Genomic DNA, 14246 nt, shown 5'->3' with positions numbered 1-14246 from the left:
GTCTGAGATTTCCGAGTTTCAAGTTGTTTTGAGAGCGGCATAAATCATGCTGGATTGACAGCATGGCCAATGTTGAATGTTCATCCTTTTAAGCTTGGAAAAGAGTCCCTTAAACCCTTGCTTGCAGTTAGCCACTTATTCTTTCCAAACCACTTATTGTTGAATTTGCGATTTCCAACTTGTGTAATGTTTATGTCCAATAGCAGATTAGCACCTATACGATTTATCTATAATTTCTCTTCATTGTTTATCTTATGACAAGGATTGAAAAGGATTTGCCAGTAGATTGTCGACTTGATTTTTTTAGCTCTACCCGTAGATTTTGCAGTGACGTAGTGTCCCCATTACAGAACACTGAGCCAATCATGCCGCAACTAGAGAACGTTACCAGCCCCTACGCTCCGTATTTTCCGCTGGTTAACCCACCACCACATAAAGCACTGAGCTAGGCTGAAACACCTGCATTTTGGAGCTGCCTTACTCAATAAAGCTTTATTGTTTTACATTCTTTGCAAACTGATATGTGACATGTATTAATGCCCAAATAACATGCAAAACAGGCAACAACATAAAACAAACAAACAGGTGCCTAAATAGGTGGGGCTCAAAACAGTTGACTGGTTGCCACTGATTACAATGTGGAAAAAGTCAAGAGAATTGAATACTTTCTGAAGTCAATATATGCACAAAGGCTACGTGGTTATCCTCTATCTATCCCTGTTAATCCATTTATTCCATGCTCCCTTGTTTCACTCATCATATATCATCCCTCTCTTGTCCAGCTGTGGTTTGCCTTTGTGAACGGCTTCTCTGGACAGATCCTGTTTGAACGCTGGTGTATCGGCCTCTACAACGTGGTGAGTGTCCACTTTATTCATACTGTCCATTTCTCTGTCTCACTCTTTCTGGATCTGTCCTTTACACCCCCGCGTTCTATATATTTTGGATCCCTTTCTCCCTCTCCCTCCCTTTCCCTGTCTCCCTCTCTTTTAATCTCTCCTTCCCTCCCTCCCTCTCTTTTAATCTCTCCTTCCCTCCCTCCCTCTCTTTTAATCTCTCCTTCCCTCCCTCTCTTTTAATCTCTCCTTCCCTCCCTCCCTCCCTCTCCCTCCCTCTCTTTTAATCTCTCCTTCCCTCCCTCCCTCCCTCTCTTTTAATATCTCCTTCCCTCCCTCCCTCCCTCTCTTTTAATCTCTCCTTCCCTCCCTCTCTTTTAATCTCTCCTTCCCTCCCTCCCTCCCTTTCTCTCTATCTCTCCTTCCCTCCCTCCCTCCCTCTCTTTTAATCTCTCCTTCCCTCCCTCCCTCCCTCTCTTTTAATCTCTCCTTCCCTCCCTCTCTCTCTCTCTTTTAATCTCTCCTTCCCTCCCTCCCTCCCTCTCTCTCTTTTAATCTCTCCTTCCCTCCCTCCCTCTCTTTTAATCTCTCCTTCCCTCCCTCCCTCTCTTTTAATCTCTCCTTCCCTCCCTCCCTCTCTCTCTTTTAATCTCTCCTTCCCTCCCTCCCTCCCTCTCTCTCTTTTAATCTCTCCTTCCCTCCCTCCCTCCCTCTCTCTCTTTTAATCTCTCCTTCCCTCCCTCCCTCTCTCTCTTTTAATCCCTCCCCTCCCTCCCTCCCTCCCTCCCTCCCTCCCTCCCTCCCTCCCTCCCTTTTAATCTCTCCTTCCCTCCCTCTCTCCCTCTCTTTTAATCTCTCCTTCCCTCCCTCCCTCTCTCTCTTTTAATCTCTCCTTCCCTCCTTCCCTCCCTCCCTCCCTCTCTTTTAATCTCTCCTTCCCTCCCTCCCTCCCTCTCTTTTAATCTCTCCTTCCCTCCTTCCCTCCCTCCCTCTCTTTTAATCTCTCCTTCCCTCTCTCTCTCTTTTAATCTCTCCTTCCCTCCCTCCCTCCCCCTCTCTCTTTTAATCTCTCCTTCCCTCCCTCCCTCTCTCTCTTTTAATCTCTCCTTCCCTCCCTCCCTCCCTCTCTTTTAATCTCTCCCTCCCTCCCTCCCTCCCTCCCTCCTCCCTCCCTCCCTCCCTCCCTCCCTCCCTCTCTTTTAATCTCTCCTTCCCTCCCTCCCTCCCTCTCTTTTAATCTCTCCTTCCCTCCCTCCCTCTCTCTCTTTTAATCTCTCCTTCCCTCCCTCCCTCCCTCTCTTTTAATCTCTCCTTCCCTCCCTCCCTCTCTCTCTTTTAATCTCTCCTTCCCTCCCTCCCTCCCTCTCTCTCTTTTAATCTCTCCTTCCCTCCCTCCCTCCCTCTCTCTCTTTTAATCTCTCCTTCCCTCCCTCCCTCTCTCTCTTTTAATCTCTCCTTCCCTCCCTCCCTCTCTCTCTTTTAATCTCTCCTTCCCTCCCTCCCTCCCTCTCTCTCTTTTAATCTCTCCTTCCCTCCTCCCTCCCTCTCTCTCTTTTAATCTCTCCTTCCCTCCCTCCCTCCCTCTCTCTCTTTTAATCTCTCCTTCCCTCCCTCCCTCCCTCTCTCTCTTTTAATCTCTCCTTCCCTCCCTCCCTCCCTCTCTCTCTTTTAATCTCTCCCTCCCTCCCTCCCTCCCTCCCTCCCTCCCTCCCTCCCTCCCTCCCTCCCTCTCTCTCTTTTAATCTCTCCTTCCCTCCCTCCCTCTCTCTTTCACTCTCCCTCTTCTTCCATGTCTCTACTCTGTGTGAGCTGTTTGGAAGTGGTGGAATTACTGCTGGTTGTGTCACTGTGATTGTTGTGCTGATTGTGTCACTGTGATGGTTGTGTCACTGTGATTGTTGTGCTGGTTGTGTCACTGTGATTGTTGTGCTGGTTGTGTCACTGTGATGGTTGTGTCACTGTGATGGTTGTGTCACTGTGATTGTTGTGCTGGTTGTGTCACTGTGATTGTTGTGCTGATTGTGTCACTGTGATGGTTGTGTCACTGTGATTGTTGTGCTGATTGTGTCACTGTGATTGTTGTGCTGATTGTGTCACTGTGATTGTTGTGCTGGTTGTGTCACTGTGATTGTTGTGCTGGTTGTGTCACTGTGATGGTTGTGTCACTGTGATTGTTGTGCTGGTTGTGTCACTGTGATTGTTGTGCTGGTTGTGTCACTGTGATTGTTGTGCTGATTGTGTCACTGTGATTGTTGTGCTGGTTGTGTCACTGTGATTGTTGTGCTGGTTGTGTCACTGTGATGGTTGTGTCACTGTGATTGTTGTGCTGGTTGTGTCACTGTGATTGTTGTGCTGGTAGTGTCACTGTGATTGTTGTGTCACTGTGATTGTTGTGTCACTGTGATTGTTGTGCTGGTTGTGTCACTGTGATGGTTGTGTCACTGTGATGGTTGTGTCACTGTGATTGTTGTGCTGGTTGTGTCACTGTGATTGTTGTGCTGGTTGTGTCACTGTGATTGTTGTGTCACTGTGATTGTTGTGCTGGTTGTGTCACTGTGATTGTTGTGCTGGTTGTGTCACTGTGATGGTTGTGTCACTGTGATGGTTGTGTCACTGTGATGGTTGTGTCACTGTGATTGTTGTGCTGGTTGTGTCACTGTGATTGTTGTGCTGGTTGTGTCACTGTGATTGTTGTGCTGGTTGTGTCACTGTGATTGTTGTGCTGGTTGTGTCACTGTGATTGTTGTGCTGGTTGTGTCACTGTGATGGTTGTGTCACTGTGATTGTTGTGCTGATTGTGTCACTGTGATTGTTGTGCTGGTTGTGTCACTGTGATTGTTGTGCTGATTGTGTCACTGTGATTGTTGTGCTGGTTGTGTCACTGTGATTGTTGTGCTGGTTGTGTCACTGTGATTGTTGTGCTGGTTGTGTCACTGTGATTATTGTGCTGATTGTGCAACCGAATAAACAGCCAACGGAGTAAGTCTGAATCTCTGAAAGTCAATCGATCATAGTGTTTGTTTGGGTGTTTTACGTTGTACTGTGTGTGTGTCAGATCTTCACAGCGCTGCCTCCCTTCACTCTGGGGATCTTTGACCGGCCGTGCAGTCAGCAGAACATGCTCCGCTTCCCCCAGCTATACAGCATCACCCAGAACGCTGAGGGGTTCAACACCAAGGTACACACACACCCAAACAAACGCACAGACCACTTTTTTACATTTTCAATCTTATTGAAATACTGTGCACACAAACACTGCCATAATTATTAATGGACAAACATATGGAACGTTTTTGAACATTGAACACTATGAAGGAAACAATTTGAGTTTAGACAGAGGTCGAGTTTAGTTTAGAGTTTCACAACTTGTAGGCCTATATGAACATTTATTGCATCATCTGAAATAAAGCTACACTATATATATATACACAAAGTAGGTGGACAACACTTCAAATTAGTGGATTTGGGTATTCCAGCCACACCTGCTGCTGACAGGTGTATAAAATCTAGCACACAGCCATGCGATCTCCAAAGACAAACATTGGCAGTAGAATGGCCTTACTGAAGAGCTCAGTGACTTTCAATGTGGCGCCGTCATAGGATGCTACCTTTCCAACAAGTCAGTTTGTCAAATTTCTGCCCTGCTAGAGCTGCCCCACTCAACTGTAAGGACTGTTATTGTGAAGTGGAAAGGTCTAGGAGCAACAACGGCTCGGCCGCAAAGTGGTTGGCCACACAAACTCAGAACGAGACTGCCGAGTGCTGAAGCGTGTAGCACATAAAAATCGTCTGTCCTCTGTGGCAACACTCACCACCAAGTTCCAAACTGACTCTGGAAGCAGGTCAGCACAATAACTGTTCGTAGGGAGCTTCATGAAATGGGTTTCCATGGTCGAGCAGCCGCACACAAGGCTAAGATCACCATGCGCAATGCCAAATGTCGGCTGGAGTGGTGTAAAGCTCCCCACCATTGGACTCTGGATGAGTGGAAACGCATTCTCTGGAGTGATGAATCATGCTTCACCATCTGGCAGTCCGACGGACGATTCTGGGTTTGGCTGAGCAGGTAGAACACTACCTGCCCCAATGCACTGTGCCAAATATAACGCTTGGTGGAGGAGGAATAATGGTCTGAGACTGTTTTTCATGCTTTGGGCTAGGCCCCTTAATGTTAACACTACAGCATACAATGACATTCTAGATTACTCTGTGCTTTCTACTTTGTGGCAACAGTTTGGGGAAGGCCCTTTCCTGTTTCAGCATGACAATGCCCTCGTGCACAAATTGAGGTCTGTACAGAAAGTGTTTGTTGACATCGGTGTGGAAGAACTTGACTGGCCTGCACAAAGCCCTGACCTCAACCCCATCAAACACCTTTAGGATGAATCTGAACGCCAGGCCTAATCACCCAACATCTGTGCCAAACCTCACTAATTCTCTTGTGGCTGAATGGAAGCAAGACCCTGCAGCAATGTTCCAACATCTAGTGGAAAGACTTCCCAGAAGAGTGGAGGCTGTTATAGCAGCAAAGGGGGGAGAAACTTCATATTAATGCCCATGACTTTGGAATGAGATGTTCGACGAGCAGGTGTCCACATACCTCTGGTATGAGTGTTTTGGCTTTGGTTTTTACTGACACTACTACTGCCCTCTCGCTCTTTCATTCTCTCTCTTTCATTCTCTCTCTCTTTCATTCTCTCTCCATCCATCTCTCTTATTCTCTCTCTCGCTCTCTTTCATTCTCTTGTTCTCGCTCTTTCATTCTCTCTCTCTCTATCCCTCTCTCAGGTGTTTTGGGGTCACTGTATAAATGCTCTGATCCATTCCATTATTCTCTTCTGGTTTCCACTCAAAGTTCTAGAACATGGTAAGTAGTGGTCCCTACACCCACTGCTAGAGACACTCACTCACTCACTCACTCACTCACTCACTCACTCACTCACTCACTCACTCACACATGTGCACTCTGCTAGAGACACTCACTCACACGTGCACTCTGCTAGAGACACTCACTCACACGTGCACTCTGCTAGACATATTCACTCGCACACGTGCACTCTGCTAGACATATTCACTCGCACACGTGCACTCTGCTAGACTCACTCACACCTGTGCACTATTCATCTTAAAGTAACTGTACATTCAGTAATTAAGTGTATGTACAGTTGAAGTCGGAAGTTTACATACACTTAGGTTGGAGTCATTGAAACTTGTTTTTCAACCACTCCACAAATTTCTTGATAACAAACTATAGTTTTGGCATAGTCATGGATTTAGAAGCTTCTGATAGGCTAATTGACATCATTTGAGTCAATTGGAGGTGTACCTGTGGATGTATTTCAAGGCCTACCTTCAAACTCAGTGCCTCTTGGCTTGACATCATGGGACAAACAAATCAGCCAAGACCCTATAAAAAAATTGTGTATCGTAAAAAGTCTGGTTAATCCTTGGGAGCAATTTCCAAACGCCTGAAGGTTCTAGAAGAAAAAGAAACGCACACCTATTAAGACGAGGTGCTGGCTAGAGGAGTAGAAAACTTGAAAATAAAAGAGAGCTGCACACTCTAGGAGCTCAGATGCAAAAATGACTGGCCGTCATCAGGGTATAATCACAAACACTGCGGGATGACTTGTTTATGTAGTGTCAAAAGACACAGGTGTCTGTAATCATGGCCAAGAATGGCCTAATATCATTGGTTAATAATCAAATATTAAAATGTCATACAAAGAACAGCATACAATCAACAAATGGATAGCATACAATCATAAATTACTTTTAGGCTACACAAGTTTACACACAATTACAATGGCAAGTCACAATAATCACAAGAATGGCTTCAGATCAAAGTCTACGTTGAGACCGAAGGGAACAAGGGTCTTTAAGTTAAAGATCCAGGCAGCCTCTCGTTTTAACAATAAATTATCAAGGTCACCCCCTCTCCTAGGGTGGGTGACATGTTCGATGCCAATATAACACAGAGATGAAATCGAGTGGCCTGCCTCCAAGAACTGGGTAAGTAAAGTTTTTACACCTAATGGTGCTACGATGCTCTGAGATATGTACTTTTAATTCACGCTTTGTTTTACCCACATTATTTTTTACCACAAAGACAAGTTATAAGATAAATAACTGCCTTAGTGGAGCATGTAATAACACCTTTGATTGGGATCGATTTCCCTGTTTGTGGGTGTTTGAAGGATCTACATTTATAAGTGCCATTGCATTGAGCACAGCCATTACATTTGTAATTTCCATCCAGTAGGGGCGCAAATAGACGTTGTTAAGGAATATACGCCTGAAGGTACCACTTTGATCTGTACAAACAATAGTACGCAAGTATAAACACCATGGGACCACACAACCGTTATACCGCTCAGGACGGAGACACATTCTATCTCCTAGAGATGAACATACTTTGGTGCGAAAAGTGCAAATCAATCCCAGAACAATAGCAAAGGACCTTGTGAAGATGCTGGAGGAAACCGGTACAAAAGTATCTATATCCACAGTAAAACGAGTCCTATATCGACAGAACCTGAAAGGCCGCTCAGCAAGGAAGAAACCACTGCTCCAAAACCGCCATAAAAAACCCAGACTACGGTTAGCAACTGCACATGGGGACAGAGATCATACTTTTTGGAGAAATGTCCTCTGGTCTGATGAAAAAGAAAATAGAACTGTTTGGGGGATGCTTGCAAGCCGAAGAACACCATCCCAACCGTGAAGCACGGGGGTGGCAGCATCATGTTGTGGGGGTGCTTTGCCACAGGAAGGACTGGTGCACTTCACAAAATAGATGTCATCATGAGGTAGAAAAATTATGTGGATATATTAAAGCAACATCTCAAGACATCAGTCAGGAAGTTAAAGCTTGGTTGCAAATGGATCTTCCAAATGGACAATTACCCCATGCATATTTCCAAAGTCTTGGCAAAATGGCTTAACCTCTCTGGGATATGTGGGACGGTAGCGTCCCACCTCGCCAACAGCCAGTGAAAGTGCAGGGCGCCAAATTCAAAACAACAAAAATCTCATAATTAAAATTCCTCAAGCATACAAGTATTTTACACCATTTTAAAGATAGAATTCTCATTAATCCAGCCAGTGTCTGATTTCAAAAAGGCTTTACAGCGAAAGCACCACAAACGATTATGTTAGGTCACCACCAACTCACAGAAAAACACAGCCATTTTTCCAGCCAAAGAGAGGAGTCACAAAAAGCACAAATAGAGATAGATATTCATCACTAACCTTTGATGATCTTCATCAGATGACACTCATAGGACTTCATGTTACACACTACCTGTATGTTTTGTTCGATAAAGTGCATATTTATATTTTTTAAAATCTAATTTTCCATTGGCGCGTTACGTTCAGTTGTTCTAAAACATCCAGTGATTTTGCAGAAAGCCACATCAATTTACAGAAATACTCATCATAAATGTTGATGAAAATGCAAGTGTTGTACATGGAATTAGAGATATACTTCTCCTTAATGCAACCGCTGTGTCAGATTTCAAAAATACTTTACGGAAAAACCAAACCATGCAATAATCTGAGTACAGTGTTCAGACAACAAAACAGCCAAAAATATAATTATTCACTTACCTTTGATGATCTTCATCAGAATGCACTCCCAGGAATGCCAGTTCCACAGTAAATGTTTGATTTGTTCGATTAAGTTCTTCATTTATGTCCAAATAGCTTCTTTTGTTAGGGCGTTTGGTAAACAAATCCAAACATGCGTGCCGGTCCAGCCAAACGTCGGACGAAAAGTTCAAAAAGTTCCGTTACAGCCCGTAGAAACTTGTCAAACTAAGTATAGAATCAATCTTTAGGATGTTTTTATCATAAATCTTCAGTTATGTTCCAACCAGAGAATTCCTGTGTCTGTAGAAAAGCAATGGAACGAGAGCTAACTCTCTCGTGACGACGCATCACGAGCCTGTGGCACTCTGCCAGACACCTGGCTCACGCCCCCCTTCATAGTAGAAGCCTCAAACAAAGTTTTAAAGACTGTTGACATCTAGTGGAAGCCTTAGGAAGTGCAATATGACCCCATTTACACTGTATATTGGAATGACAAAGAGTTGCAAAACTACAAACCTCCGATTTCCCACTTCCTGGTTGGATTTTTCTCAGTTTTTCGCCTGCCATATGAGTTTCTATCCAATTCTACTAATGATATGCATATATTAGCATCTGGGACAGAGTAGCAGGCTGTTTACTCGGGGCACGTTATTCATCCAAGCTACTCAATACTGCCCCCCTGTCACCAAGAAGTTAAGGACAGCAAAGTCAAGGTATTGGAGTGGCCATCACAAAGCCCTGACCTCAATCCTATAGAAAATTTGTGGGCAGAACTGAAAAAGCGTGTGCGAGCAAGGAGGCCTACAAACCTGACTGTTACACCAGCTGTAAGGAGGAATGGACCAAAATTCACCCAGCGTATTGTGGGAAGCTTGTGGAAGGCTACCCGAAACATTTGACCCAAGTTAAACAATTTAAAGGCAATGCTAGCAATATTAATTGAGTGTATGTAAACTTCTGACCCACTGGGAATGTGATGAAAGAAATAAAAGCTGAAAGAAATAATTCTCTCTACTATTACATTTCACATTCTTAAAATAAATTAGTGATCCTAACTGACCTAAGACAGGGCATTTTTACTAGGATTAAATGTCAGGAATTGTGAAACTGAGTTTAAATGTATTTGGCTAAGGTGTATGTAAACTTCCGACTTCAACTGTAAATCTTGTAGTAGATGTTTCACTGTGTGTGTGTGTGTGTGTGTGTGTTCTCCCCAGACAGTCCTTTCAACAACGGTCATGGTACTGACTACCTGTTTGTGGGGAACATGGTGTACACGGTAAGCACATCCCCTCTACAGCCCCTCAAAGTGTGTCTCATCTGTGTTGGTGCTGATACTCTGTACAAAAACATGGACTCATCCCACTAATTACAGAAGTAATGAAGTGTTCTCATGGGTCTACAGTGTCCTCAGCAATCGCTCCATTCATCTACAGTATCCTCTCTATCACTCTGTTCCTTAAATTCAGCACAGTGTGTGTCTGTTGCTTATTTGTTCGTGAGTGTTTAGATGGCTGAAAGCAGAGGTTATACTTTGAGTGTTTTAACATGTATTGTGTACAGTATCATTATGGACATTTATCATCTCTGGTGTCGTTTGTGAATTAACCCCACCTCTCTTTCTCCCTCATTCTCTCTTTCTCCCCCTCATTCTCTCTCCCACATTCTCTCTTTCTCCCCTCCCCCTATTTTCTCTCTTCCCCTCCCCCTATGTTCTCTCTCCCCCTCCCTCAATTTCTCTCTCCCCCTCCATCATTTTCTCTTTCCCCTCCCTCATTTTCTCTCCCTCCCTCATTTTCTCTCCCCGCCTCCCTAATTTCTCTCTCCCCTCCCTCATTTTCTCTCTCCCCCTCCCTCATTTTCTCTCTCCCCTCCCTCATTTTCTCTCTCCCCCCCTCCCTAATTTCTCTCTCCCCCTCCCTCATTTTCTCTCTCCCCTCCCTCATTTTCTCTCTCCCCTCCCTCATTTTCTCTCTCCCCCTCCCTCATTTTCTCTCTCCCCCTCCCTCATTTTTCTCTCTCCCCTCCCTCATTTTCTCTCCCCCCTCCCTCATTTTCTCTCCCCCTCCCTCATTTTCTCTCCCCCTCCCTCAATTTCTCTCTCCCCCTCCCTCATTTTCTCTTTCCCCTCCCTCATTTTCTCTCCCTCCCTCATTTTCTCTCCCCGCCTCCCTAATTTCTCTCTCCCCTCCCTCATTTTCTCTCTCCCCTCCCTCATTTTCTCTCTCCCCCTCCCTCATTTTCTCTCCCCCTCCCTCATTTTCTCTCCCCCTCCCTCATTTTCTCTCCCCCCTCCCTCATTTTCTCTCCCCCCTTCCCTAATTTTCTCTCCCTCTCCATCATTCTCTCTCATTTTCTCCCCCTCCATTCTCTCTCTCTCCCCTCCCTCATTTTCTCTCTCCCCTCCCTCATTTTCTCTCTCCCCTCCCTAATTTTTCTCTCTCTCCCTCCATCATTCTCTCTCACTCCCCTCCATCATTCTCTCTCTCCCCCTCCCTCCCTCATTCTCTCTCTCTCTCTTCTCCTGCCTCATTCTCTCTCTTTCTCTCCCCTTCACCCCCTCTCCCTTTCTCTCTTCTCTCTGCAGTATGTGGTAGTAACAGTGTGTTTGAAAGCTGGTATGGAAACCACTGCCTGGACCAGGGTACAGTCTGTTTTACCGTAACGATTTCCTCTCCAACACACACTCCCACTGCACTACTCCTATAGACTGCTTAGATGTACCGTGGTGACATACAGAACCACTCAAACGTTTGGACACACCTACTCATTCAAGGTGAAGCTGGTTGAGAGGATGCCAAGTGTGCAAAGCTTTCAAGGCAAAGGGTGGCTACTTTGAAGAATCTAAAATGTTTAACAACTTTTTTGGTTACTGCATGATTTGTGTGTGTTTTTGTAGTTTTGATGTCTTCACTATTATTTATTATACAATGTAGAAAATAGTAAAACATTTAAATTAAATAAAAACTTGAATGTGTAGGTGTGTCCAAACTTTGACTGGTACTGTACAGTCGTGGCCATAAGTTTTGAGAATGACACAAATATTAATTTTCACAAAGTCTGCAGCCTCAGTTTGTAAGATGGCAATTTGCATATATTCCAGAATGTTATGAAGAGTGATCAGATGAATTACAATTAATTGCAAAGTCCCTCTTTGCCATGCAAATAAACTGAATCCCAAAAAAGCATTTCCACTACATTTCAGCCCTGCCACAAAAGGACCAGCTGACATCATGTCAGTGATTCTCTCGTTAACACAGGTGTGAGTGTTGGCGAGGACAAGGCTGGAGATCACTCTGTCATGCTGATTGAGTTCGAATAACAGACTGGAAGCTTCAGAAGGAGGGTGGTGCTTGGAATCATTGTTCTTCCTCTGTCAACCATGGTTACTTGCAAGGAAACACGTGCCCTCATCATTGCTTTGCACAAAAAGGGCTTCACAGGCAAGGATATTGCTGCCAGTAAGATTGCACCTAAATCAACCATTTATCGGATCATCGAGAACTTCAAGGAGAGCGGTTCAATTGTTGTGAAGAAGGCTTCAGGGCGCCCAAGAAAGTCCAGCAAGCACCAGGACCGTCTCCTAAAGTTGATTCAGCTGCGGGATCGGGGCACCACCAGTACAGAGCTTGCTCAGGAATGGCAGCAGGCAGGTGTGAGTGCATCTGCATGCACAGTGAGGCGAAGACTTTTGGAGGATGGCCTGGTGTCAAGAAGGGCAGCAAAGAAGCCACTTCTCTCCAGGAAAAACATCAGGGACAGACTGATATTCTGCAAAAGGTACATGGATTGGACTGCTGAGGACTGGGGTAAAGTAATTTTCTCTGATGAATCCCCTTTCTGATTGTTTGGGGCATCCGGAAAAAGCTTGTCCGGAGAAGACAAGGTGAGCGCTATCATCAGTCCTGTGTCATGCCAACAGTAAAGCATCCTGAGACCATTCATATGTGGGGTTGCTTCTCAGTAGAGGGAGTGGGCTCACTCACAATTTTGCCTAAGAACACAGCCATGAATAAAGAATGGTACCAACAAATCCTCCGAGAGCAACTTCTCCAAACCATCCAAGAACAGTTTGGTGATGAACAATGCCTTTTCCAGCATGATGGAGCACCTTGCCATAAGGCAAAAGTGATAACTAAGTGGCTCGGGGAACAAAACATCAATATTTTGGGTCCATGGCCAGGAAACTCCCCAGACCTTAATCCCATTGAGAACTTGTGGTCAATCCTCAAGAGGCGGGTGGACAAACAAAAACTAACAAATTCTGACAAACTCCAAGCATTGATTATGCAAGAATGGGCTGCCATCAGTCAGGATGTGGCCCAGAAGTTAATTGACAGCATGCTAGGGTGGATTGCAGAGGTCTTGAAAAAGAAGGGTCAACACTGAAAATATTGACTCTTTGCATCAACTTCATGTAATTGTCAATAAAAGCCTTTGACACTTATGACATGCCTGTAATTATACTTCAGTATTCCATAGTAACATCTGACAAAAATTTCTAAAGACACTGAAGCAGCAAACTTTGTGAAAATTAATATTTGTGTCATTCTCAAAACTTTTGTCCACGACTGTACATAGAAGGTAGCCTGCAGATGGAAGGTAGCCTGCAGGTGGAAGGTATCCTACAGATGGATGGCAGTCTACAGATTGACAGCTGGCAGTGTGGGGTATACTCTAGTTTAGAGAGACAGCACCCCCTATATACTGTACATTCACACACAGTCCTTACCACGTGTTACAGCCATCTCAGCTCATTACTACTGCGGTGAGGGGGGGTCGAGGTGGGTGTTGACACCCCCCGTCCATTCTGCTGTCCACATAACACCCCCCCCTCCTTTCTTCTTCTTCTCCCTCCCTCCCCTCTCTCTCTCCCCCTCTCTTCTCCCTATAGTTCTCCCACCTGGCGGTGTGGGGCAGTATGATTCTCTGGGTGCTCTTCTTTACGGTCTACTCAGCTTTCTGGCCGTCCATCCCCATCGCTCCTGACATGCAAGGCCAGGCAAGTCTCCTCCTCCTCATGGTTCAAATGGTCTCTTCTGTTCAACAAAGCCGTGTCCACGGTGTCCTGTTGACTTGAAACGCTGAGGTACCCGGTAGAGGTGTGTGGTCAGCCCCAATAACCCCGCCTCAGACCATGCTGTAAATATGTCATAATAGTTTGGAAACAGCTCCGTGGACCTGTTCTATATGGACTTAGTGCTTTCCACCTCCCAGCTCTCCCCAAACGTGTCAGTCATTTTGGTAATGGGATGGTGGGGGGTAATAACCCTTCATTACGCCTGGCGCCATTGCGGCTGGCCTTTTGGGTGTTCTATGTCAGCACTGCTGGAGCCCCAGGGAGATTCATACCATACCAGCCCGCTCTGCAGGCCCTCTGCACCTGCTACGCCGTCACCCGAGCCCCAGGCTTTTACGGCCTGCCCTGGAGGTGTTGACTCTAGAGTGGGTGGGATTGGCTGTGCAGGGCTGGTGGAGGACCAGTGGGTGGGTGTCTATGGGGTACCCCCTGATTGAGTGTTTTTAGGGGGCTAGTGTGTTGGTGCGGGGGTGCCCCACTGTGCTGGGGAGGGAGGGGGAGAAAGGTGGAAGCCTCAGCCCCCTTCAGACCATTAATTCAATTTGTGTCAGAAATGAGGAACATGAATAACCCTGCAGCTGCTCAGTCCAACTGGGGAACTGAGAAATACATACACCCCTCCCTCACCCCACCTCTCCCCGTCGCAATCTCTCCCTCCCTCACCCCACCTCCCTCCCCCGTCACAACCCCTCCCTCACCCCACCTCTCTCCCCGTCGCAATCCCTCCCTCACCCCACCTC

The 14246-nt window shown here is 45.7% G+C and overlaps 1 protein-coding gene across 1 annotated transcript in view; it reads left to right on the top strand.

The window, feature by feature from the left end:
• The window catches only part of LOC115115909 (phospholipid-transporting ATPase IB-like), a 115832-nt gene that overhangs the window by 89649 nt on the left and 11937 nt on the right, over positions 1-14246 (top strand). The window contains 6 exon segments of the mRNA XM_065019347.1: positions 783-857; positions 3892-4014; positions 5625-5703; positions 9644-9705; positions 11014-11070; positions 13321-13428. Of these exon segments, the coding sequence (XP_064875419.1) occupies positions 783-857; positions 3892-4014; positions 5625-5703; positions 9644-9705; positions 11014-11070; positions 13321-13428 (504 nt within the window).

The sequence above is a fragment of the Oncorhynchus nerka genome, linkage group LG6 (assembly GCF_034236695.1).
Source record: "Oncorhynchus nerka isolate Pitt River linkage group LG6, Oner_Uvic_2.0, whole genome shotgun sequence".
NCBI classification, from domain to species: domain Eukaryota; kingdom Metazoa; phylum Chordata; class Actinopteri; order Salmoniformes; family Salmonidae; genus Oncorhynchus; species Oncorhynchus nerka.
Note: the sequence above shows the minus strand (reverse complement) of the source record. Positions and strands in the feature narration are given on the sequence as shown.